General features: G+C 45.1%; 1 protein-coding gene across 1 annotated transcript in view; it reads right to left on the bottom strand.

Annotated features, from left to right (window-relative positions):
- Positions 1–362: 362 nt before the first annotated feature.
- Positions 363–27225, bottom strand: part of vav2 (vav 2 guanine nucleotide exchange factor) — a 208620-nt gene continuing 181757 nt past the window's right edge. Inside the window, exons 10-29 of the mRNA XM_048258257.1 lie at positions 23637–23736; positions 17497–17592; positions 14952–15020; positions 14487–14584; positions 11842–11974; positions 11248–11262; positions 10601–10710; positions 9740–9841; positions 7682–7770; positions 7331–7344; positions 6842–6887; positions 6188–6315; positions 6030–6101; positions 5721–5782; positions 5189–5305; positions 2907–2994; positions 2604–2727; positions 2180–2266; positions 1468–1622; positions 363–1109 (exon numbers count right to left, since the gene is read on the bottom strand). Coding sequence (XP_048114214.1) covers positions 1062–1109; positions 1468–1622; positions 2180–2266; positions 2604–2727; positions 2907–2994; positions 5189–5305; positions 5721–5782; positions 6030–6101; positions 6188–6315; positions 6842–6887; positions 7331–7344; positions 7682–7770; positions 9740–9841; positions 10601–10710; positions 11248–11262; positions 11842–11974; positions 14487–14584; positions 14952–15020; positions 17497–17592; positions 23637–23736 — 1753 coding nt within the window. The 3' untranslated portion in view covers positions 363–1061. The remainder of the gene's footprint in view (positions 1110–1467; positions 1623–2179; positions 2267–2603; positions 2728–2906; positions 2995–5188; positions 5306–5720; positions 5783–6029; positions 6102–6187; positions 6316–6841; positions 6888–7330; positions 7345–7681; positions 7771–9739; positions 9842–10600; positions 10711–11247; positions 11263–11841; positions 11975–14486; positions 14585–14951; positions 15021–17496; positions 17593–23636; positions 23737–27225) is intronic.

The following is a 27225-nucleotide window of genomic DNA, read 5'->3' as shown; positions in this document are numbered from 1 at the left end:
TGAGGGCAACGAGTTCCAAGTCTTTCCATATCTCCTTCCAGATTTCAGGAAGTCTTGGAAGAGACATGGTTTGGTGGAATTGAGCCCTTTTCTGCTATTCTTTCTGTGTTTTGTTTCCCTTCTCTCTCTCTCTCTCTCTCTCTCTCTCTCTACCGTTCCGTGCTCTCCTTCTCTATATTAAACTGTCAGAAGTGTTGAACTCTCTTAAAAGGCACCATGTTCATGGAGACAGGGCATATGTGCACATGTCTGAATGTATATCAGTATAAGTTTGTGTGTGTGTGTGTGTGTACTGTATGTGTGTGTATGTGAAAGAGAGAGTGCAGTTTCCGTGCAAGACGACACACTCTGCCCATCCCCAAAAAGGCATCACCATGACAACTAAGGCAAATTCTTTGTCGTAAAGAAAAGCAAAGTGCATCTTTTCTTTGAACTCCTCCCCACCCCTCCCTCTCTTGATTCTTCTCTCTCTGTCACCGTCTCTGGCGTGCTTTTTGAAAGGCTTACAACTCACCCCACCTTGCACAATTGTTTTTTTTTTTAATATAATTACTTTTTTTTCTCTTTAAATAAATTATCTATACATATATATTTCCCCACCCAACTCCCAATAGGCTAACAGCAAAACCCAGTGGATGATACTACTGTACAGAGGCAAAGCTTTCCCTCTGGTCTCTGTGCATGGCAGTGGGACTCTGGTCCGAAGGAGGAAGTGGTCTCAGAGCCCTAAGCACATAGTCTGGACTTCACCCTCCTCGATGTCTCATGGTCATCACAGAGATCCAATGGACGTTACAAATGCTTCATAGGACGACACAGATAAAGAGATGAAGAGAAAAACAGTAGAAGAGGGAGAAGAAAAAAATGAAGCGCTGTTTTGTACAGGACAAAAAGAGGACAGCTGTACAAACATCCACTGTTGGCTTTTTTTTCTGAAAGAAGATGTTTCCAGCACAAAAAAGGAGGAATATTCCACACGTTTCCAAAGTCTCCTCTCAGAGGGCAGTGGGTTCGAGAGTCCGGCATTCTGATTGGAGGTGATGGCCTGAGGCCCTCCAGTCTCACTGGACACCTTCTTCGTCAACATACGTGGAGGGGAACCAGCCAATCTGAGGAGAACACACAAACACACACTCAAACAATAAGAGAAGGAATCCAGACAACACTGACCTAATGTGAATCCCATGACACACACAGAAAAGTGACCTTTCTTTCTCTGTCTTTGACACAATATATCTTTTCTCTTTCCTCCATCTCTCTCTCACACACACAGCAATACTCTCTCTTTCACCCTCTCTCTCTCTCTCTGTCTCTTTCTCACACACACACACAAAAACACACACACACACACACTCTCTCTCTTTCACACACACACACACACACACACACACACACACACACACACACACACACACACACACACACACACAAACAAACACATACTCTCTCTCTTTCTCTGTCTCTGACCTTGCCATTGGCTTCTCCTTTCCACCAGCCCTGGTCTCCTCCGATCTTGCTGAAGATCTTCACCACATCCCCCTCCCTCAGCGACAGCTCCCTCATGTCCCGCGCCGCAAAGTTGTACCGCGCTACTGCCGTGCTCACCACACGCGGCGTAAACACTGCACACAAACAAACCTCGTGAATACACCGCTTTACTTATACAAAAACAGAAATCTCTTTATATTTACTGCAATCAAATGATCTGGAATGCTTCACAAGACAGGAGAATGAGGGTGAATGTACAGCTCTAGAAAAAGGAGAGAAAAAGACCACTTTTTTCTTATGTCATCCTACGGTTGCTGAGTGACATTTGAATGAGTTTACGGTCATTTTCAAATTTGCAGTGGTCTCTTAATTTTGAATATGATCATCAACTCATTCAAGTGTCACTAAGCAACCGTAGGATGACATAAGAAAAATGTGCAGTGGTCTCATCATTTTTTTTCCAGAGCTGTATGTGATGTGTGATGTGAATCAACCATCCAACCAACCAACCAACTAACCAAACGATCAATCAATCAAACAACCAATCAAATTCAAAAAGGTTGGAACAAGTAGACCCTCCCTTGTGCCCTGATGGATCTGAGGATGATGTTTGGAGGGGGGGGTGAGATACCAGACAAAAGAGTGAAGATGAGGAGTGAGGAGAGAGAGAGCAAGAGTGCAGTGAGAGTACCTGACCAGAAGGGGGCAGAGCTCTGAGAGGAAGTAAAGTTGAGGCCCTGAGGACTGAGGAAGGAGAAGTTGTAGGAAGCAGAGGAGGCTGCTGAAGGAGAGAGAGAGAGAGAGAGAGAGAGAGAGAAACAGAGGTATAGGAGAGAAAAAGAACAGGATTGAACAAAAGAGAGATAGACAGACAGAGAAAAAGAAAAGGTATACAGTTTGAGGAAACACTGGTTACACAGTGTATGTGTCTCTCCTGCAGTATCTGGCCAGTGGGTAGTCTGCTAGAGGACCGGACTCTGTGCAGTGTTGGCCAGCAGAGGGCAAGCTGCAACATTTAATGTTCAGCAGCTGGCCACTGTGTGTGTGTGTGTGTGTGTGTGTGTGTGTGTGTGTGTGTGTGTGTGTGTGTGTGTGTGTGTGTGCGTTGTTGCTACCTGGAGAGCGTGTGCAGGAGCGTGGTAAGGAGCGTTCTCGTGACTTGTAGGGATAACGGAGTGTGGTGTCCAGCAGCTTGAAGCTCTCCTTCAGCGAGTGAGACTGATAGTATTCTACCAACTCCTGTTAAGCGCACACACACACACACACACACACACACACACACACACACAACACACACACACACACAAACACACATACACACACAAACAAGACACACACAACCATTAAAAAACTGTTAACATTTACATTAATATAAATATATCCATAGTGTTCAATTATATGATTTAACAATTCCATACCAAGAGACTCTCAAACTTTTTGGCTTCAGTGATGTGAATCCAGTTGTCTTTCTCGATCACCTTAATGTGCTTCACTTCATCATTGAACCTATTGGAGGAATAAACACATTATATTTACTGGTACATGTATTTATTCAGCAGACGCTTTTATCCAAAGAGACTTACTACTCTATAAAAAATACAAGGGCCATTGTCCCTAGAGCAACTTGGGGTTAAGTGCCTTCCTCAGGGCACAACAGTGGAAGCCAGGAATTGAACCTTTTCAACTTTTCAGGCTACTGCATGCTAGCCCAGATCCTTAACCACCATGCTACCACCACCCCATTACAAATAAGATTCCCAGTTACAACACCTATTAAGTTTCAAAATAAGCTGGCAACCACCATGTCTCCCACACATATAAAACAAAGGGCCAATTTAAAGTTTGTAGCATGAACTGATGTTGTTTACATAGATGAAGGACATGGTAGGATGCGTTGACTGATGAGCCATCTGCTCAAAGCAAATGTTGACAAGTAAACGAATGCACAACAAACAAATACACAGGCAAACAACTAAAGACAGAGACTAATGAATTTAACAAGCATGCATGCTGTCTGAATCATGAGGAAGGATGAATAGAAGCAGCAGCCTTGGGAAAGGGTGAAGAGAGACAGAGTAGAGAGAGAGAATAAATAGAGAGAGAAAGAAAGAGTGAAGTAGCAGAGGGAGAAACAGAGAATGATTGAGATAGACAGAAATAGATGTTTATATGGTGCTCATACAAGGTTAAACAAGTCTTCAAACCCCTCTCCTCTCTCGCATGTACTGTACACTTCATTCTCTGCATGATATAAGCTTATTCCATCTCACTGTGATCCTTCCTCATCCTCTTGAAAACCTCTAAGGGGTCTATTGAGCCAACTCTGCATCAGGTGAACTAAAATCCTCCACCCACCTTGACCATAACAGATGCCACCTTATATAGCAGCTATCTCATTACCTTAAAATGCAGTCATGGCCCATGCCATCAAATTAGTGAGTTTGTGATGTCGACTACTGCTGTGGTGATCGACCATTGATAGTTTTTTAAATAACTGTTTACATTGCAACTATGGCACCACCTATACCTTGCTATTACTTTGTGCTGTGTGAATGCATTATGAGCGTGTGTGTATATATGTAAGGGATAATGTATAGAACGCCAGTCATTGTCGGCATTGTCTCCGCTGCGCGTCGGGGTCCGGTTCGCCCTGTTGGGACCTATCTCCCGACAATGACCGGCGTTCTATTCATTATCCCGCTTATTACACGGCTACTTACCAAAACGACACAATAAACTCCCCACGATATGACTCTTTAGCCTACATAGCCTAGGCTATAGCCTATTTGTTACCGTTTCATCATGGCTTTTGCTGAGAAACAAATAGTTCGCAAACACACGCTGAACTTGAATCAAACATTCTTTAGAACACAGCTGATCAACCGTCTGCTTTCACTTTTGAATGAAGTTCCAATCCTTGCGTAGTGATATAAAAGAATTGACTTAGAAGCACAAAGCCCATTTTCCTTGACAGCGGTCTGTCTGTTATAATTTATTCAGAATTAGCCGCCGCGACGTTGGGAAGGCCCATTCAAGTGAATGGAGCATTCTGCAGCACTATGAAGAGCCGTGTAATAAGTATATTTTTTGTATAGTCTTAAACTATTGCACTTTTGGTGTATCTTTGAGGCATATCTACCTAATCACCTGTCTCATGTGACCTGTCAGGTGATCCCCTAGTGGGTATATGTATGTGCTGATGTGTCTTATTGTTCAAGTCTGAAGAAGGGCAGTAGCCCGAAACGTTACTTGGTGATTAAACAGTCAACGTGGAGCTCAGTGTGCGGATTTAATTTTGTTCTTTTATGTTCTAAACTTTTGGAATTTGGCACCTGCCAGTTTTTGGATGTGTGCGCCTCCTCACTTAGACCATGCCATCAAATACCCTCTCCTTCTCCTCAGTGAAATATCAATAATGCCCCCCAGTAAAAATAAAATGGCCATGAGTCTATTTGCTAAGCACTTGGAGAAAATGTTATAGTCCATACACATTAATAACACAGGACTCCATTAAAAATAGGTCTCCGTTTTTAGGTTGTAGGCAATAATGACCACTTGCAGCTAGTAGGCGATTGACCCTCAGTAAGCATTCTCCCTACACTTCAAAATAAGAGTGAGAGAGACAGAAAGAGGGAGGGAGAGATAGGGAGAGATGGAGAGAGAGAGAGAGAGAGAGGAGAGAAAGAGAGATATAACTGACTTGATGCTAATAGCGAATCTCTCGGCCTCTGCGGTCCTCTCCCGGATCAGGTAGGTGCCGCTGCTGTGAGATTTGAGGAGGTTGTCGGCCTGCTGCCGCTCCATGTTTCCAGCAAACCTGCACAGTAACACAAATACACGACAAGTCAATCCAAGGTGATCAATCAGGGTCCATGGTTATGGCCCATTGATCAGGAGACCGGTCTATGGTTCACAGGTCAGAGGACAATCACATGCACAGCTACACTCTGATCCAATACCAATTAAAGCATTCAACCACCATTGACTGACCTGAAAGACTTTATTTACCCTATGCCACAGCTTCAGAAAGAGCTTACAAACTTCTCATTAACATTCAGTGTAATTACATGGTAATAATGAACATGTTTAGAACACATGGTTCATAGAGCACCTTAACTACTGTTGTTAAAGATAACATCTTAAATTTATTTAAGATTGGCTATGGGGTGGCTTTAGAGGACTGACTCATACTGTAAGCTATGTGCATGAAGATAATCATATATCCACTTTACCAGGGGTAGACAGTGTAGTCAACATCTCTTGAAGACTGGCGACTGGTGAAACCTTGGAAAGGCTGGAGAGACAGAGAGAAACAGGATGAGCTCTGTGTCCACATGGGCAGGTATGTGGACTTGGCTGGACAGAGAGGCAGATGTTAGGTAATGTGTTACATGGGATCACTATTTAAATAAATGAACAAGTGCATTAGTGAGAAATGATTTCCCCCCCTTCCTGTTGCTATGTGAAAGGGTCAGGTGCAGCTAACTCGGCATCCAAACCACAATGACTTGCAGGAAACTCTCAGGCAGGAAATTCGATACCTTGGGATCGAGGCAAGGCTTTACACTGGAGCTGGGAAAGTAGCCCGTCTTCTGGCCTTGAATGAGTCGCCCCTTTGGAACACACATGAACTTTTAGCTTTCATTGTGCACAGTAAGCGGATGCTTATCAGCTGATATGAGTGTGTGAGGTGTATTACCTCCCACCAGGCGGTGTCCGGGTCTCCTTTCAGCAGCTCAATGACATCACCGGTCTGGAAGCTGAGAGGGGGTTTCCCCGGGGGAGAGGGTGTGCCGTGGTAATTCCTGAGGGCCACCATTTTTGGACCTAACCACACACACATTCACATACACAAACAATTAACAATGTACCACTATTGCTACCTAAGAAGGTTGATTTAAAGTTGTAGCTGTGTGGTAAAGAATTTCTTTCACTAGATGGCAGTAGAGAACCATAAAGGAATGTCTTGGTCTTTTGCATGCATTTATGTGTATGTGTGCATATGTGGGCAAATGTGCACTTTTAAAACGGATGTGTTGGAAACAACACAAACTGTGTTGTCCCTATCTGGACACAGAGATGTGTTAAAAAAACGCGCAAGTTGTGTTATTTTCAACACATATTGTGTAACAAATAACAAAAGCAATGTGTTGGAAACAACACAAACTGTGTTGTCCCTATCTGGACACAGAGATGTGTTAAAAACAATGCAAGTTGTGTTGTTTTCAACACATTCGTTTTAACAGTGTGCACATGCAGAAATGCACATGTGAATGTCAGTCTATGTATTTTCACAACTGTATTGCATGTATTTTAGAATGGGTGAAGTGTGAACACACAGGCAGTCTCTTACCTGGCAAACAACACAGTTTCTTACCTGAGGAGAGTAGCCCTGGGTCCTGTTCCAGACCAGAAGCCATCAAATAAACAAAAATACACAAACACACTCACATCAGCATGCACCATATTTCACTCACTATATCAAAAACAGATTCATGTGAGCAAAACACAATAATTATTCATCTCTGTAATGAGTTGGATGAGGACACAGACTCAATCATACAGTCAAGCCTCTCTCAACACTGACTCACTCATTAGCCATGCGTGGGCAGAGAGAGGGAGAGAGAGAGAGAGAGGGATAGAGAGAGAGGGGGGGAGTGAGAAAGAACGAGAGAAATAGAGAGAGAAGAGCTGAAATTATGGAGAAAATTGAACTTCTAAAAAGCGGGCCAATGAATCATTCCCCTTCACGCGTTTGGCTTCCAATCGACTTTTAATCTGATTAATCTCACACACTCCGAGGTTCGAGGTTAATGAGTCATTTTGGGCAAATTATACTCACCGAATCGTGTGGATCTGCAACAATTAGTGGTGAGCAAGGAGGAGAGAGAGACACAAAGACAGAGAGAAAAAACAGCACGGTCAGTTAAGTATCATAGCTCTTTTAACGCTCTACCATCTCAATCAAACTGAGGCCTGGGGCATGACATTGAATCATGACTGGCGCATTAAAAAATGCTGTTCCCATGAAAATATTCCCATAACATCTAAAGCACCATTGTACGTTTTTATAAGGTCATATCAATATACTGTCTCCATACGCATAGTCCAGGCCTATGCTCAATTTAACCAGGGGCCTAGGGGTGGGGTGGGGCGGGGTGGGGAGAGTTTTCTGAGGCTGGATGGGACTTACTGATTTTACAGATGGTGATGACCTCCAGGCACTCCTTGTGTGCGCCAGTCCCACAGCGCGAGCAGAAGTAGCCCTGGTAGAAGATGCCTCTGGTGGGGAGAGAGAGCAGAGGGAGAAGGGGCTCGTCAGCGCCTGGAGCTCAAACTGCCTGGCCAATGTCACGTTACGATTCAGCAGAGCGGGGGGTGGGAGGATTCATGTGTATGTATGTATGTGTGTGTGTGTGTGTGTGTGTGTGTGTGTGTGTGTGTGTGTGTGAGAGAGAGAGAGAGAGAGAGAGAGAGAGAGAGAGAGAGAGAGAGAGAGAGAGCATGTGTCTGTCTCTGTGTGTTTGTGTACATCTGTGTGTTTTGTGTGTGTACATACAGTACATGTGTGCACGTGGGTGACTTTGAATGCATGAGAAAATGTGCATGTGTGTCTCTGTGCACCACTTGCTAAGCACTTGGAGAATTGTGCATCCCAGCTGCACCACTTGCTAAGCACTTGTGCATCCCAGCTGCGCTCCCAGCCAGGCTGTCCCCATCATGTTGCCTGTGCCTCTGCCCTGGGGTCAGCATATCAGCATATTGATCTGTGCAGCGGGCCTTTCACTACGCCATTGACTGCTGCAATTTACTACACGCTTTCAGCTCAACCGCTGGCACTCGTTGCCTATCTGCGCTCCGCTGACCTGATTACCACTCAAGTGGTTAAGAGAGGTTAAGCTGCACAAAGGTTATGTGACTGCTCTAGAGGGCCTCAGTGAGGATAAATGGGTATGAATTGTGCGGCTTTATTATAAAAAGGTAAATACAGAGCAATAATATAATGACACCGAATGACACAATAGGATAGACAAATTATAATCGGATCAGAAGGAGATCGCATACAATCCTCCTGATTGGACTACACACAGACTTATCTGACTGATGAGGTCAAACTAAGCAAATCAGTAAAGCATATATGGACACTATTGTTCATGTCTCTTTGTAGAGTGATTTTGGAGATGCATAATAATAATATACATCATAGATAAATACACATCCTCCACCCTAGAAATGGACTCAGGATTGAAATGGACCTGGGATTCATATCATTAGGTTTGGCTATATGAGACCAAACTGTGGTCACTCACTCTCAGCTATCCTCTCTCTCACTGTCCTGTGTCTGACTTATTTATTAGTGCTTTCCATCAACACGACTCACACACATTGTTATGGATTGCCATTGTCACACACATTGTCATGGATTGGCCATGACATTTTGCTCTTGACTCTCTGACCCTTGCCACTGCACACTCTCCAAACCCATCCGCATCTTTTGGATTAGCACGGGCGTGTAGCGTACAGTTAGCATCACATGGGCTGGTTAGCAGTGACTGCATGAGTTAGCCGTGCCCCAGTGACGAGCTCTGATTACATTAAGTAAGCAGGGATTTCATTAGCTGACACAGGAGTGCTGTGCTGTGCTGTGCTGTGGTGCAGCGGTGGTTTGGTGATGGTGGTCCCATCGGTCTTGTCCATAGATGTAGGTCAGAGCTGAAGCGTTTATGTGGGTCGCATCAGCTTGTGCTGCACTATATGGAGGTCAGCACAAAAACGTACACACACACACACTCAGCAGCCGGAGACACATGCTGCTCCTTCCAGAACAGTGTGTGTGTGTGGTGTGTATGTGTGTGTGTGTGTGTGTGTGTGTGTGTGTGTGTGTGTGTGTGTGTGTGTGTGTGTGTGTGTGTGTGTGTGTGTGTGTGTCTGTGTGTGTGTGTGTGTGTGTGTGTGTGTGTGTGTGTGTGTGTGTGTTGGGGAAGAGGGAATAAGGTATTTCAATAACATGACACTCATGAGATTTAGGCCTAATTGCTTCTGTATATTTAACTCCCAGTGTGTATGTTTGTACATGTACATGCAAGTGTGTGATCATGCATTCCTCTCCTTGTTGGTGAGAAAAGTAGAACAGAGAGAGAGACAGAGAGAGAGAGAGAGAGAGAGAGAGGGGGAGAGAGAGAGAAATAACCAGAGAAATAACCAGGAATAACAGAACCTCTCTCCACAAAACATACAGTATGTGTCTCACCTCAGCAGCATCTTGCAGGCTCTGCAGTTTGTGTTCTTCTCAAACGTGTGCATCTCAAAGTTGTGCTGGTTGGCCGTGGCTCTCTCCGGTTTGATGTTGGACCTGTGTGTGTGTGTGTGCAGCAGTGGCACACGTCAATAACCCTCCACCACCAGTCAAACACTTCAATAAAAGCTTGTTCCTCCTCGTGCGTTGATTTAAACTTCTATAAATGCTAAGCAGCTTAGCGTGGTGAGCGGTGCAGCTTTCGACAGCCGTCACACTCCGGTAGCTCTCTGATGACCACTGCTCCAAAACCCATCATCTTTATCTGAGCACATCTGGAGCTGGAGCTCACTACACACCTGCCGCTTCATGTTTTATTGAGTTTGTGTTGTCCTGTGAGGGTAAGGGTGTGCATGTGTAACCTGCGTTGTGTTGACCATGCGGTTTAGCCTTGTAGCCTCGCCCGGACTCAAACCCGCAAACTGCAACACCTAGGATTGGGAGTCGAGTGTGCTAGCAATTGAGCTAAAACCCCAGGGTGCTAGCTCTCTCACTAGCATGTCTCTTAAGGCGTCAAGAGGAAGGTTTACCTAACATCCCTAGGGATGCACCGATATATTTGCCAACATCGGTATCAGCCCCAAATATTGGCCTTGTTGACAGATATCAGCTATTTAGCAAATGTTTAATATGACATTTACTGAAAGCAGTGGCAGATTTGAATCTGTACGTCAGTATCGGTATCGGCCCTGAATTTCACAATCGGTGCATCCCTACATGTCACTCTTTCCCCCTCTGTCTATGCCCATCTCTCTCTCTCTCTCTCTCTCTCTCTCTCTCCATGTATATCTCTGTCCTGGTCAGGCTGACACTCACATGGCCATCTCAAACTGCTCCATCCACTTCCTCTTGGTGTCCTCCGTCTTGCTGAAGAACTGGAAGCCCTGCTTCCCCTGCAGGTGAATGAGGTAGAAGCCGTACGACCACTGCAGGACCGAAGCAAAAGAGACAAACAGAGGGAGAGAGAGAGAGAGAGAGAAAGAGAGAGAGATAGAGAGAGAGAGAGAGAGGTGGGGATAGAAAAGAGGGAACAAGACAAAGGGGAGGAGAAGGACACAGATAAAGAGTGCAAAGAAGAAGAAGAGATACAATAGAGGACAGGAGTGGTATTGAGAGACAGATAAGGAAAGAAAGTGATGAGGAGGAAACGTGGGGATAAATAAGGACAAAAGAGGGAACCAGGGGAGTGTGTGAGAGAGAGTAATGTAAGAAGAGCCACACAGTGCAGGATGTGTTCGCCCAAATGTATGATTAAATAACAACAACAACAAAGAAATCGGTTCCTGCATAAATATTTATGTGAAGCAAAACTTTCAGACTTGCAGCCTCTCCAGACTGGAGCACGACATCTCTGCTACCCTCACCCCAGCGCCCTTCTGCCTTTACTCAGCAGAGTTACACAATCAAGAAAAAAAAAATCAACTTCAAATCTGAGCAAACCAAAAGCATCTGATTCAGCTTACCATTTTCCCACTCGACTGGAAGGCATGCAAAAAAGAGAGAGACAGAGACAGAGAGAGAGAGAGAGAGAGAGAGAGAGAGACCACAGACAGATCATCAGACATGCAGCCTCCACATCCATGCAGATTTTTTTTTTCCAAAAGCATGTTAGTTTTTAACCAGGGGGAGAAATTAAAACCACAACGCAATGCATCTGTATTTGCTAGCATGATTCTCTTATGCTGGAACATGGGCACATGAGCATAGGAGAGTCTGATGCATTGGGTTAGGAGTGGCCCAGCTATGTGTTACACACGACCCACCCATGCCTTTATCCGCCACGACGGCACCAAGTGGAGAGAGATCCCCAATGTGGTATTGCTTATGGCTACACACGGGAGGAGAGCATAGCGTGTCAAGTGATTTGATTTGATTTTGCCTCCACCTCATCCCAAGATCAGGACAAAAATGCATTCAGCTGGCGTTCACTAGAGATTCCAAAGAGACAGCGAATCACTGCGGGGGGGGGGGGGTGTGCAGGTTAAGTGGGAACATTTGATCTAGCAGATCTTTTTGAAAGCAAGGGAGGGATTTGAGAGAGTTCATCTCAGGCTCACCTTCTTCATGTCTCTGTTGTTCATGGGGTCGTCGGACATCTTGTAGTACTGCAGCTCGATGATCTCCTTCAGCTCGTAGTTGTAGCCTTTGCGCTTGCACACGATCACCACTTTGTCGAACAGGAAGATGTACCTAGAAGGGAAAGGTTCATGCCAGTTCTCACAACAAAATAAAATAACAAATACACACACACACACACGCACACACACACACACACTCACACACACCAAAGACACACATAGAGACACATAGACATACACTCACACACTCACAAATTCACAGACCCACAGACACATATTCACTTTCACATTCACACACACACACACAGACACACATAGAGACACATAGACATACACTCACACACTCACAAATTCACAGACCCACAGACACATATTCACTTTCACATTCACACACACACACACAGACACACATAGAGACACATAGACATACACTCACACACTCACAAATTCACAGACCCACAGACACATATTCACTTTCACATTCACACACACACACACACTCACACACACAGACACACATAGAGACACATAGACATACACTCACACACTCACAAATTCACAGACCCACAGACACATATTCACTTTCACATTCACACACACACACACAGACACACATAGAGACACATAGACATACACTCACACACTCACAAATTCACAGACCCACAGACACATATTCACTTTCACATTCACACACACACACACTCACACACACAGACACACATAGAGACACATAGACATACACTCACACACTCACAAATTCACAGACCCACAGACACATATTCACTTTCACATTCACACACACACACACACTCACACACACAGACACACATAGAGACACATAGACATACACTCACACACTCACAAATTCACAGACCCACAGACACATATTCACTTTCACATTCACACACACACACACGCACACACACACACACACGCACACACACACACACACGCACACACACACACACGCACACACACACACACACACGCACACACACACACACACGCACACACACACACACACAGACACACATAGAGACACATAGACATACACTCACACACTCACAAATTCACAGACCCACAGACACATATTCACTTTCACATTCACACACACACACACAGACACACATAGAGACACATAGACATACACTCACACACTCACAAATTACACACGAGTACACACACATACACACGATTTGCACACGACGCACACACACACACGCATTTACCCACACACACACACACACACACACCGACACACACACACACACACACACACACACACACACACACACACACACACACACACACACACACACACACACACACAGACACACATAGAGACACATAGACATACACTCACACACTCACAAATTCACAGACCCACAGACACATATTCACTTTCACATTCACACACACAGAGACGAGACATGAATAAACTAAATCCTACTTAGCAAATTTCTGTCATGTACATTAATGTGCATTAGGGAAACTAAACTGAAGAATCTGTGTGTGTGTGTGTGTGTGTGTGTGTGTGTGTGTGTGTGTGTGTGTGTGTGTGTGTGTGTGTGTGTGTGTGTGTGTGTGTGTGAGAGAGAGAGAGGAAGAGATAGAGAGAGAGAGAGAGAGACAGAGAGAGAGAGGGAAAGGGAAAGAGAGGCAGACATTGAATCGTCTATCCTCTTCAACATGCTCTTAGGACATGTCGTCTGAGCACCATCATTCTGAGAAAATCAATCATTTATTGAAGACAAGGAGCTGATAACAGGCAGCCAGTTCTCCATCATTCTACAAGCCAAACTCTGTAGAAAGGATGTGAGAAGGGGACTTGAACACACTTGGTGGTCTAGAATCATTATGGAAAATACACGGGAAGGCCTAAGTAGTACATCCATAAATCTTGCAAATCTTCAAGCTAATATATCAGGCATATGCTATCCCTTGCAATGCTTTAAAATTAAACTAGTCTCAAGTCCTAACTGCACTTACTGCCTAGATCAGGCACTTGGCACAACAATTCACATGTTTTGGGAGTGGATCCCAAATGGACACTTCTAGAATGATATGTTTTATATACTGTAATCGGATCACTACTTGGAATTGACATACAACCCCCATCTATGCCTTCTTAATGATGATGCATAGCCATTCCTTACTCTAAGTCTGTGTTAGACTGCCCCTAGCAGGGCTCACTGCAGCAAATAATAATAATAATTTTTAAAAAAATGGTTCCATCCTAATCTGCCCTTAAAACAATATTGGCTAACTGCCTTTCAGTGCATCACCTCTCCAGTGCACAACAGCACGCCTCAACAAGTGATATCAACAGATTTTTTCTGATAAGAAAAAATGTTGATCACACACACACACAAACAAATAACAGGCAGTGGAACTGAGACTCAGACAGGGCCAAGGAAATGTTCTACAAGGACAGAGGGACACTGAGGAACAGGCTCAGACAACAACCCCATTGGCACTATAATAACTCACCCCCCTCCACATTAGAGAGAGACAGGGGGGCCTCTGGGAGTGAGATGCCATCATAGGGTTACCCCCAGGTGAGAGAGAAGAGGAGGGACCGAGTGAGTAAGCGAGTGAGTGAGTGAGTAAGGGAGTGATGGTGCCAGGTTCTCACCAGGTTCTCGATGGAGCTCTGGAACTCACTGATCTTCTTCAGCGTTTCGTTGTCTCTCTTCACCTCGTTGATGTACATAGCCAGGTCCTGAGGAGATAAGGGTGGGGGTGGGGGTGGGGGTGATGGATGCTTTACAAGCCTGTCCCAGCCCACTCATATAAAACACAGCTTATTATGCTTTTCATAAAGGTGGATGATGGATTTAGCGCTAGCTCCAGGCTCTACCTTCTACCTGCCTGGGCAGGTGCTTTGAAGGAAGAATAAAAGTCCTGACATTTGATTTAGCACCGTTAGTGTTAGGGGTTATTGGCTAGGAGGTTGTAGCGAGTCCAGGTAATGACTCATTTTGTAGACTTTTCAACTCCTAACTTCAGTGATTAAAAACAAACTCCTGGAGTGGAATTGAATACACACACACACACACACACACACACACACACACACACACACAAACCTGCATGGCCTCGAGCGCCTCCTTCAGCTGTAGTCTCTCTGGCCGGTCTGTCGAGTGACTTAGCAACTCCTGCAACACAACAAACAAACACACATGAGTTCAAGAAAGCTCCACACAAACATACTTCACTCCCATGCACATGTACTCAAAGTGAAGGGATCTACCCCAGCCCTCTTCATGAAGCTAAACAGAGATCCTGATTGGAGGATGTGGATAAAAGGTGAAGTGCTTTGATGGCAATCTCACGGCCTCTAGACACAAGTATGATGGAAATCTGAGAGGGTAGACTAAATATAACCAGCCAAAATGCTTTTCCTATAAACATCCCAAACTACGTCAGCCCAAAATGATACAAAATTCATCAAATATGAATCTCTTTCCGGCACCCAGCTGTGCACACGCAAGACTCTCCACCATCCATTTCTTATACTCGTGTTACTAAATTTCAAGGTACAAAAATGTGTCTTTGTGTATTGGTTCATTTAACACAATTAATACTTCATAAGAACAAGAAACTAAGAAATTACAGAAATCTCCTGTGAGCCACTTTGCCTCAATTTGTGTGCCAAACACGGCACAATTTTGTTTCTTTTACTTTTTTAGCACTAATTAACACAATATCCAAGTTACAGTGGGAAATGCTTGACTGCCTTTAATGCTTAAATTATTTTTTCAACAAATTCCAAGCCAATCGTGGCAAAAACACTTTTCTTATCTTCACAGCCAATCTTTAGTTTTATATTTTAGAGTCAAGATTGGCACTGAGATTGCAAATGGATTGGAAAGGCTTCATTTGGAGCTTACGAGACATTCTCCACTGTACTGTAGATCCGTTTTCAGAAAGGGCATTGTGGGTAATTTAGTGAACTTAGTGACACTTTTGATGTGACACGTGATTGTGCTCACACATTTGCACATTATGTGTGCTGCATATGCAGAATACCACAAACACCCTTTAACCAGCAGGCTAATCATAACTGAGTCTGTCCTCAAGACACACACACACACACACACACACACACACACACACACACACACACACACACACACACACACACACAACACACACACACACACACAGGTCAACATGAGTTACGAGTAAGAGGCCTTAGTCATATAAGGCCATTTAGCACTTTGCAGTGCTAAACATTCTACAGACCAAGCAGCCACCCTCGCTGGCTACAGAAACAGCCCTGAGGCAAACACTTACACACACACGTACAGTATGGATGCCTGCGCGCACACACACGCGCACACGACACACACACACACACACACACACACACACACACATATTTAAGATGCCCCGTGGCTACAAATCTATAACTGTGTTCTGTGGATAACATGTGTGAAATAGGGTGCATTAAATAAGATTAAGGCAAGGCTGATCTACACAATGATGTGTGTGTGTGTGTGTGTGTGTGTGTGTGTGTGTGTGTGTGTGTGTACATGTGTATGTGAGAGAGAGCATTGACCGCATGTGTTTGTTTGCATGCCTAAGCTGCTCTACTCTTTTCATCCTATTAGTTTGCCTGACATAATCAAACATCCTCTCACTGAGGTCTTGCTGATGCACACTCTGCGAACATCTCCATCGACTCCTCATGGATTATTGAACGAAAGCGTTAAATAAATCATATTGTGTATCATGCAATGGTGAGCCTTTAGCACAGGCACAGTCCCGAGACGGAGTCGTGTTCCCGGCCATATTTAGGTCAGGTTTCCTGCTTTTGGGGTGCGCGGCAGGCTGCCCCGGGTGGGTGGGATTGGCATGTGCCTGCTGTGTCACAGTGCTATGAGATGAGTGGAGCTCCAGCAACCCTGCTGGGTGGGTTGGAGGGGAGGGGGGGGGGGGGTTAAATGGAGATCCGCTTTCCCTGTTCCGCTTCCACGAGCCTGCTGGTGGGGAGCCAGCATTTGGAGCGAGGAAGTCAATGGGTGACCATGAGATGAACGCCTGCCTCAATACTTATTCCACCACTGTGCTTCACTGGAGGGAGTGTGTATATGTATGTGTGTGTGTGTGTCTCTCTCTCTCTCTTTCTCTCTCTGTGTGTCTGTGTGTGTATGCCTATGGGCTCTGTGCACTAGTTTACTTGAAACCAGTTTCCCGTTCGTTGACATGGCTGTCAACAAGCACCTAAAGATGAAAACATAAGAAATACAATGTACACCAGTCTTAATGTCCGGTCAGGAGCACTGCTGTGCCACTCTGCTCAGCTTCAGGTTGTTGCAAAGGCAAATTTAGCTTCCACCTTTTTCCTAAAAACGCCAGCCTACGTGCAGTGGTTGCACAAAATAAGGAGGGAAGGATTTTCACACGTTTTGGTACAACTTCTTCTTCAGGTGCTTGTTGACAGCGATGTCAATGAACAGGAAACTGATTTGCCGACTTCTAGTAAGCTAGTGCACAGAGACCATAAGTATCTCAATACGGTAACATTTTATAATAACTACACACTATTAAGCATTTATTAAGCATTTGTAAACCATCTCTCTCTCTCTCTCTCTCTCTCTCTCTCTCTCTCTTTGTGCACATACTGACCTTTAGCAGCAGGTGGTATTTGAGAACTCTCTGCATGGGCACCACCAGCAGATCCTGCAGCTTGAACTTGCCCTCCTGGACCTTCATGGTGCACTCCTGCAGAAATACACCAAACACACACACACACACACACACACACACACCACATTTAAGGTCACAGGCCTTTCAGTTCAAGGTTTTTGGTAGACACCTCTGTCCATAGTGACCTACAAAATGTATTAGACAAATAAGAATATTTACTGTACAACTGTGAGAAACAATATTTATACACATTTTCCAGTACATTTTATATGCATTATACATTAGCCAGCTCTCAGTCTCATCCCATACAGTACACTTAGTGTAACACAGTGCCAACACAGCACTGCCACCAAGTCACACAAGCACTAAAGCAGCATTGTTTGCTCCCTAAAGTAGGCCACACATACGTCAGTGTTATGACTCAATGTCATACTGACTCCGGCTGATTCAGTGTGCTCTAAACGCTTACTCAACACATGATGAGCCAGTGCCACTTCTCACAGCGCTTTCAGCTTCCACCGCCCTGCTTTCATCCATTTATACTAATGCAATTTCACAGATGCCACTGGATGTGTGTGTGTGTGTGTGTGTGTGTGTGTGTGTGTGTGTGTGTGTGTGTGTGTGTGTGTGTGTGTGTGTGTGCTGGGAGAGATGGGAGCAGTGGTATGCATCAAACATGAATGGCGATCGATACGAACACATTTACGCTGCTGTTCCGTCGTGTAGCTTGTCTGACGTACAATGACTATCGGCAGCCGGGTCAATGTTATATATCGCTGGCCATTATGATCAACGTCAGTCTTTGACAGGAACGTGTCGCAGACACACTATGCCTATGATACTGTGCACTTAAACAAGGACAGATTACGTGTCACTATTTTTCCTTAGGTGTTCACCAGGAGATGGAACAAGTCTTCTTCATCACTCTTTGACATAAAAATAATGCCTCTGACACAGAACACTGTCTCAAACACTACCAATGTTTATCAGTAAATCAATAGATCTAAGCGCTGGTAAATCTAGGCCACTAAAATAAAACTGGAGTAACAATTTGGACACAGTTACTTTACCACACTTTCAACAGTGTCAGAGTCACCAGTGCAATACGTCAGGCAATCTCTGCTAGTAAACCTCTGATGGAGTACAATGGGGTGTGAGCGACATGGATTAGCTCTGATCTCCTCTATTGTTAATCTGAGTCACTAGCGCTAAGGGAGGGGATGGGGGGACTATTGACATTCACAACAAAGAGATGAAGCGGGAAGGTGTGTCATTTTGGCTGGATTATCAGATGGATTATCAGCATTTGTCTCTAACTTTCTCCTTCCTCCCTTCTTTCTTACATCCCTTCTTTCCCTCCTTCCCTCTCTCCCTCTCTCCCTCCCTCCCTGTGGAGATGCTTTCTTTAATCCACATTAATCAGTCTCTTGACTCCTGTCGAAAGCTCGGGCCCCGCTCCTTGCCCGTGCCCCAATTACATGAGTCGGGCTCGCTCGTCTTCCTCACAAGCAGCTGCAATCATGTGAATTTGTCAAACGGCAGCGCAGACATAATCACTGCCATGCCGCTATCTGCCATGGGCTCACCCACTGCCACGCTCAGATAAAAACAACAGCCAGCAGACTTCATCGGATCATGAAGTGTGTGTTTATGGATGAGGAGATAAGGAATTGGGTAATTGGAGCATGTAGTGTGTGAGTGTGTGCGCCTCTGTGTCTGTGAGGACTGTGTGTAGGCAGTATGATACATCAGGAGTGTGTTTGTGTGTTGTTTGGGCCTGTGTGTGTGTGTGTGTGTGTGAGTGTGTGTGTGTGTGAGTGTCAAAGTCAAAGTCAAAGTCTGCTTTATTGTCAATTTCTTAACATGTCAAGACATACAAAGAGATCGAAATTGCGTTTCCTACTATCCCACGGTGGAGACAAGACATATTTTACCAATTAGGTCCACAGACAAACATAACATTCAAGTAAACAATATAAAAAGTAAAAATAAGAAGGCACATACAATGAAGAAATAAGAGCAGCAAAATTTGGTAGAAATTGTGCAATTGTGCATACAGTAGACAGTCAATATAATAGTGCAAAAGTCAGGCCAATAAATGGCTGAGGTAGTTTTGTTTGACCTAAGTATGCAAGTGGCATAGTGGTGCAAGTTATGTAAGAGCAGCAGAAGTGTGTTCAGAAGTGTTCAGGACAACAGGACAACAACAACAAGTTGCAAGTGTGCAAGTGTACAAGTGGAGTAGTGCAAGTGGAGTAGTGCAAGGCAGCCATTGTGGGTCTAAAAGTCCAGGATGTTATGTAGCTAAGGGTGGAGGGGGGAGAGGGGGGAGAGAGTTCAGGATCCTAACAGCCTGGTGTATGAAGCTGTTGGTCAGTCTGGTGGTGCGGGAGCGCAGGCTTCTGTACCTCTTCCCAGAGGGCAGTAGATCAAACAAATTGTGAGCGGGGTGACTTGCATCACTCACAATTGTGGTCGCCTTGCGGGTGAGGTGGGAGGTGTAAATGTCCTTCAGGGAGGGGAGTGAAGCACCAATAATCCTTCCAGCTGTGTTCACTATGCGCTGCAGGGCTTTCCTGTTGTATTCAGTGCAGCTTCCGGCCCACACAGCGATACAGCTGGAGAGGATGCTCTCAATGGTGCCTCGGTAGAATGTGGTCATGATGGCTGGTGGAGCACTTGCTCGCCTGAGTTTCCGCAGGAAGTACAGGCGGCGCTGAGCTTTCTTCGCCAGTGATGCAGTGTTGGTGGTCCAGGAGAGGTCTTCACTGATGTGCACCCCCAGGAATTTGGTGCTGCTCACTCTCTCCACCACAGCACCGTCGATGGTCAGTGGCAGGTGTTGGGTGTGACCTCTACGGAAGTCAACAACAATCTCCTTGGTCTTGCTGACGTTCAGCAGGAGGTTGTTGTCCCTGCACCATGTGGTCAGAAGGTCGACCTCCAACCTGTATTGAGTCTCGTCGCCCTTGGTGATGAGACCCACCAGAGTTGTGTCGTCAGCAAATTTCACTATGTGGTTGTTGCTGTAGGTTGCAGTGCAGTCATGCGTCAGCAGGGTGAAGAGCAGCGGACTGAGCACGCAGCCTTGGGGGGCCCCCGTGCTCAGTGTGATGCTGCTTGAGATATTGTTGCCAACACGTACTACTTGAGGCCTCTGACAGAGGAAGTCCAGTAGCCAGTTGCAGAGGTAGGTACTGAGTCCCAGTTTGTCAAGTTTGCAGATGAGTTGTTGTGGTATTATGGTGTTGAATGCAGAACTGAAGTCTATAAACAGCAATCTCACATATGAGTCTCTTTTTTCCAGTTGGGTGGAGGGCAGAGCAGATTGCATCCTCTGTGGACCGTTTGGCTCGGTATGCAAACTGGAAGGGGTCCAGGGTGGGGGGGAGAATGGATTTGATGTGTGACATGACAAGCCGCTCAAAGCACTTCATGATGATGGGTGTCAGTGCCACGGGGCGGTAGTCATTGAAGCAGGATGGAGCAGTTTTCTTCGGCACAGGTATGATGGTGGCAGCTTTGAAACATGATGGGACGATGGCTTGCTTCAGGGAAGTGTTAAAGATGTCTGTGAAGACATCCTTAAGCTCCTCAGAGCATCAGAGGCTCCCTCAGGCCACACTTTTACCTGCTTGCGAACCGGTTTGTTTGCTTTCACTCTTTGTCTGTATGCGGGCATTAGCATAACAGTGATATGGTCAGAAAGTCCAATGTGGGGGAGGGGGGTGGCTTTGTATGCTCCTTTGTGTGTAGTGTAGACCAGGTCCAGGATGTTGTCTCCTCTTGTTGGAAAATCAACATGCTGGTGTAGCTTTGGAAAAACAGTTTTAAGGTCTGCATGGTTAAAATCTCCAGTGAAGATGGTGAAACGTGTGTGTGGGTGTGTGTGTGTGTGTGTGCTTCTCCAAGACCACTGCACCCATTGCTGCCCAACGTTTTAATGCCACTGTGCACTAATACCAGTGCAAATAAACCCGTGTCTGCTAGTGTGTAATGTGTGTGTGCTGCTGTGCTTATGCAATTTACTGATATTATTACACACACTTAGCACTTCAAAGTAAGTAATATGAAGCAAATGACTCATGTGTGATTAATGTAAATCGATATGACGCTCATAAACTGCCCCTCCGGAGTCTTACGGGCCACCAAAGGCTCTTGGGTTACCACCTGAAACGAACACCAGCGCTCTCTGCCAGGAAAATATTGTAGCTCAAGCAATTATTTATCCAGCATAAATCCATCCTACAGAGGCCTGTAAATGTCGCCTGACTGGGCCCATAGTGTTTGGCTGAAAACGAGGCGTGCTAGTCTGCACTAGCGACAGTTCACATAATGAGTAATTGTGGTGTTATTGCTGTGTATGAGTTGCCAGTTGCGGTGCAATGAGGAATTAGCCTTGTGCCTAAGGGTGAAACGTTGGTGCCTGGTGCCCAGCCTTGCCCATGCAGACAGGAGAGGCTTAAGCTCTAATTCTGCATGAGTAAGTCCTATAGTGGAATGGTGCTTGTTTGTGCTGCACACTATTAAGGTGCTGTGTGGACCTCAACTCAGCAGGGAGATGAGTCAGGGCTTTTAGAGTGACACCTCTTACCAGGGTCACACTTTAAATATATACATGCACACACACTCTCTCTCTCTCTCTCTCTCTCTCTCTCTCTCTCTCTCTCTCTCACTCACTCACACACACACACACACACACACACACACACACACACACACACACACACACACACACACACACACACACACACACACAAACACATACATAAGCATACACAGCTAGAACCGCAAATCAGTGGCAACTCAGTGTGACTGTGTGACTTATACACACTGCAAAACCTGACTCAGTGTTCCCACATAAAGAATCATTTACCCCATGCTGCTGTGTAAGACAACCATGCAAACCCCAAATAACCATAGGCATACAGCCCCAATTAATATGTGAAGACACCACTTTGTGCAGTAGAATTAGAAATTATGCTACAGAGACAGAATAGGTAGACAACCTGAGTGAACAAGGAGCATTGTGTGAGGAAGGATTGTGGGCAGCTCAACAGTGTGATGTCAAGCAGATTATTCACCTGTTCCCACTTTTTGATTTTGCTAATTAGGTTAATAAGTGGCATTTACTGGCACTCACAGGCAGTCGGTCTTGAATGAAATTGGTTTGGGATCACCAGCTGGATTTCCATCCAACTTGTTAATGTGAATTTTGACCATCCGAACAGGAAATCCAAATGGAATTTGTCAAGTAAGAAATGAATTTGCTGCGGGGGAAAGGGTTAACTCCTGATTCACATAGGACATAATGTGACCAAGGTAGATGGAAACACATTCACATCAAATCAGATGGAGATTTTACTATGTGATTGAAAAAGCACACAGACTCATGTCTCTTTTAGCCCAATTTCCATAAATGCACTTGACAGATGGATACCCAGCTAGTGTCATTATGAAAGGAGGATGCATAATAGACTGCAATAGAGTGCAGTTAAATACATGAGACCCACACCCAAGGCTAATGAGGAGGAACAGAGAACACTGTTCACTTCCATTCTGTCAACCAAACAGTCTGTCTATCTAACAAGGTATCATCAAGCAATACAGAAGAGGAATACCTGTTGGGTACCTTATTCTACATGTGCAATCCTTGCAAAGATGCATCACCATCAGCCCCATGACCCTGAACGATCTGCCTAAAGTCTTTAGATCATGTAGCATTTGTGAATGATTGAAAAAGCACACAGACTCATGTCTCTTTTAGCCCAATTTCCATAAATGCACTTGACAGATGAATATCCAGCTAGTGTCATTATGAAAGGAGGACGCATAATAGACTGCAATAGAGTGCAGTTGAAGTGTGAAATGTTGAAATTAGAGTGGGCATAAAGTGACAAAACAGATGCATCGCTAACATTAATGGCTCAATTTTAGGCTCTATATGAACAATTTATTCAGCCCTATGCTGTCAAAATAGGTAGGTAGATGCGCTTGATTTGATTTGACTTGGTTGTGACAGTGAGCGCAATGTAAGCCATGTTATGAGCTATGTTAGTGTTTATGAATATGTCTGCGTGTTTGGTTGTGTGCTGTCTGATGTTGAACAGATGCTTTACCTCAACTTTCATCTTGACATCCTCACGCGTCACGATGAGATCATCCAGGGTCTTCTGGGCATGCTCCATGTGGCTGCAGTACTGGCCGTAGATCAGGAGTCTGGGCGAAGAACAGAAGCAAAGACATATGAAGAGCTGACCACTCATCAGCATTCAATCTGCCCCCCACTAACATTAAGACAGACAAAGAACTGACCACCCATTAACCCGTTCAAACACTTAAACTAACCAGCTCTTACTTTGGGGTCTCCCCTCCTGAGATATAGCAAAGACCTGAGGGTGATATATGTGCTTAAATACATGAGACCCACACCCAGGGCCTGAGGGTGATGTGCTTAAATACATGAGACCCACACCCAGGGCTAATGAGGAGGAACAGAGAACACTGTCCACTTCCATTCTGTCAACTGAACAGTCTGTCTATCTAAGGGTATCATCAAGCAATACAGAAGAGGAATACCTGTTGGGTACCTAATTCTACATGTGCAATCCTTGCAAAGATGCATCACCATCAGCCCCATGACCCTGAATGATCTGCCTAAAGTCTTTAGATCATGTAGCATTTGTGAATCCTCTCTGAAATTGAGCCATTCAGATAGCTAAACAGGTTGAGCCAGGGAGAATCAGAGGAGCGTCTGCTCATCTCACTTCACAGCGGGGCACTACTGACACAGTTCACTTCCTCTTGGAACTGGTTCAAAGTCGCCTCGCTCGCCGTGAAAGATGGCGCCACTCGTGCCACAGATTTCTTCTCGCCATCTTAGCGGGCGCTCCTCTGATTTTAAGTAGGCCACTAGCACTCGCTTGGCAGCGGGTAGAGAGACACCCCTCTCGGACCCAGTTGGCACCCTGGCAGCGTAATTTTGGCCAGGGGGGTTGATGGCAAGAGACAGAGTGAGAGAGAGAGATAGAGAGAGAGAGAGAGGGAGAGAGAGGAGAGAAAAAAGAGAGAGAACGCGAGAGATAGAGGAAAAAAAGAGAGAGGAGAGAAAAAGTTAGAGAGAACACGAGAGAGATAGAGAGAGAAAAAAAGAGAGAGAGAGCAAGAGAGAGAGAGAGAGAGAGAATGGGAGAGAGAGAGTGGGAGAGAGAAAGTGGGGGGTGGATATGGGAGGGTATAATTGCTGCCCTGATGAGGATGCGGAGGCCGACTACAGCTGGAGCCCACAGTGGGAGGCTGGGACTGGGAGCTGAAAGGCAGCCCTGTTTAATTAAGGAGCCGCTTGGAGAGGGGCCGCACTGCAGAATACCGACTTGAGTGCTTGAGTGGAGAAAACACACGACCACACTCTTCATCTCTGGGCTTCTGCACTCGAGAGGGAAACGTATGTGCCATACGCACGCGCCCCACCACTTGGAATGACATCAACAGCCCAGGGAAGAAAATGAATGATGGCCTCACGTATGCCACAGTGTGGAGAGTTACATCAATTCTGTCCTGCATTTAGGAGCAGGGAGGAGTTCAGGGGAAGAGGGAAGAAAGTTTATGGAGCTGAAATGAGTCTCAACGCCTGAATTATTAAAGACAGCTTGAGAGGCTTTTTAATCAGTTCGTGGCCAGGAACGCACTCTATTTTAACTACCTGTCCCCCTTGTGTTCTGTGCTGCAATGCAGGTGTAATTACCTCTGCTCTCACCTGCATGCTTCTGGTCTATTTTGAGGATTAAATGGTATGTACTCAGTCTTAGGCTACGCTGTTATCCTTTTTCATACGTTTTCTCATACTGTATATAGTCCCCATGTTTTATGTGCATTTTACCTACTTACATCATGTTACACATTGTGTATAACAACACACCAAATGGCACACAGGAAAAGCATCACATACATGCAGGCATACCATGTTTGCAAAATGAAATATAAACGTGCCTCCACATAAACATGCTTGGAATCATTCCTTTATCTAATTTATCCAATCTGCTATTCTAAGGAAGAACAGGTGATCAGGAAAGAGGGGAAGAGGCCAAGACAGAAGCAACAAGAGAATAAAAGGGAGGAGTTCTTAGACTCACTAAAGGATCTCAGAGTTAATAACGGCTGCAGGAGTATTTCCTCTTTAGTCTAGCAGCTATAGACAGATCTGCAGTATCCCCTGGTGTCATTTTTATCTCAACAACACAGGAAGAGGTCAGAGGAGCTCTGGCATTCCAGTCACACATCCTTTCACACCAATGTGTGTACATGTTTCCTTTAAGTCTCATCAGTTTCATACATGCATAAGTGTGTGTGTGTGTGTGTGTGTGTGTGTGTGTGTGTGTGTGTGTGTGTGTGTGTGTGTGTGTGTGTGATCACCATGTACTGTATGTGCCTCTGTGTTTGTGTGTGTGTGTGTTTGTGTGCTTGACTGTGTGTGTGTGACTGTGTGTGTGTGTCTGTGTGTGGTGTGTGTGTGTGTGTGTCTGTGTGTGTGTGTGTGTGTGTGTGTGTGTCTTCCTCTTTCTCTCTCCTGCTGCTCTCTGCACCCCTTGGGGCTAACGAGGACCTTATTAGGGTCTGATCCACAAAGAGCCGGACAGATCCTCTCCTCCAGCAGGGGAGAATGAAGCAAGGGATGGGAAGGAGAGATAGATAGATAGAGAGAGAGAGAGAGAGAGAGAGAGAGAGAGAGAGAGAGAGAGAGAGAGAGAGAGAGATTAATGGGAACTCCATTCAATTAGAAGACAGGGCCCAGACACAGTGCCAATCCAAAGGCATATTGAGGATCTAGGGGCAAGTGGCAGGCATTAAGTCTAATAACCCATGTCACGGGCCTAATTGAACATGAAGGTCCTTTTTTCCTCGCTGGTCTTTTTCCCTCTCTGCCATGCTCAGTATGGTTAAGGTGGATCTTAAGGTGGACTGGACGGAAAAGAAAGCATGACCACAGCTGTGGGGTAAGGTAGCGGTGTTCACAGGTCTGTTATTGATTAGAAAATAAAATGTGAATGCTATAACTCATGAATCCAGCTTTTCACCACCATATGTCATGTTTAACACCCGCCCCTGATGTTTCTCCACAAATCAGCCTCTTTAAAGCTCAACATATCAAATGATAAATATAAAGGATTTGATCAATCTGGTCTCATCTATAGAGAAAAGGACAGAAAGGGGACCCTGTCATTTAGATGATGTGTATGTAAACAGCAAACACTAGAGAGTTAAGTATACAGTAGGAGCAGAGCTAATAGAAGTAAATAAACAAATAAACACATAAATAAATGCATACATGAAGAAAAGAAAGAAAGAAAGAAAGAAAGAAAGAAAGAAAGAAAGAAAGGGGAAAATGTGATTTATGCTGCAAGGGGATATGCCTGCTTCAGAGGTTGTGCAAAGTTGACAGCAGGGAAGCCCCCCTGCCACACACACACACACACACATACTCCAGCCAAATTTAGGCCTGGCCCCCTGAAGGCCAGCTATCCTAAAACTCACGGTCACATGGAGTATCGCATGTTGATGCTCACTGAGAGTGAGAAAACAGAGGTCACACACACACACACACAGAGGTCACACACACACACACACACACACACACACACACACACACACACACACACACACATACACTCACACACACAGATGCAGAAAAAGAGGTCACACACACGTGAC

This window comes from Alosa alosa, chromosome 12, assembly GCF_017589495.1.
Source record: "Alosa alosa isolate M-15738 ecotype Scorff River chromosome 12, AALO_Geno_1.1, whole genome shotgun sequence".
NCBI lineage: Eukaryota > Metazoa > Chordata > Actinopteri > Clupeiformes > Clupeidae > Alosa > Alosa alosa.
Note: the sequence above shows the minus strand (reverse complement) of the source record. Positions and strands in the feature narration are given on the sequence as shown.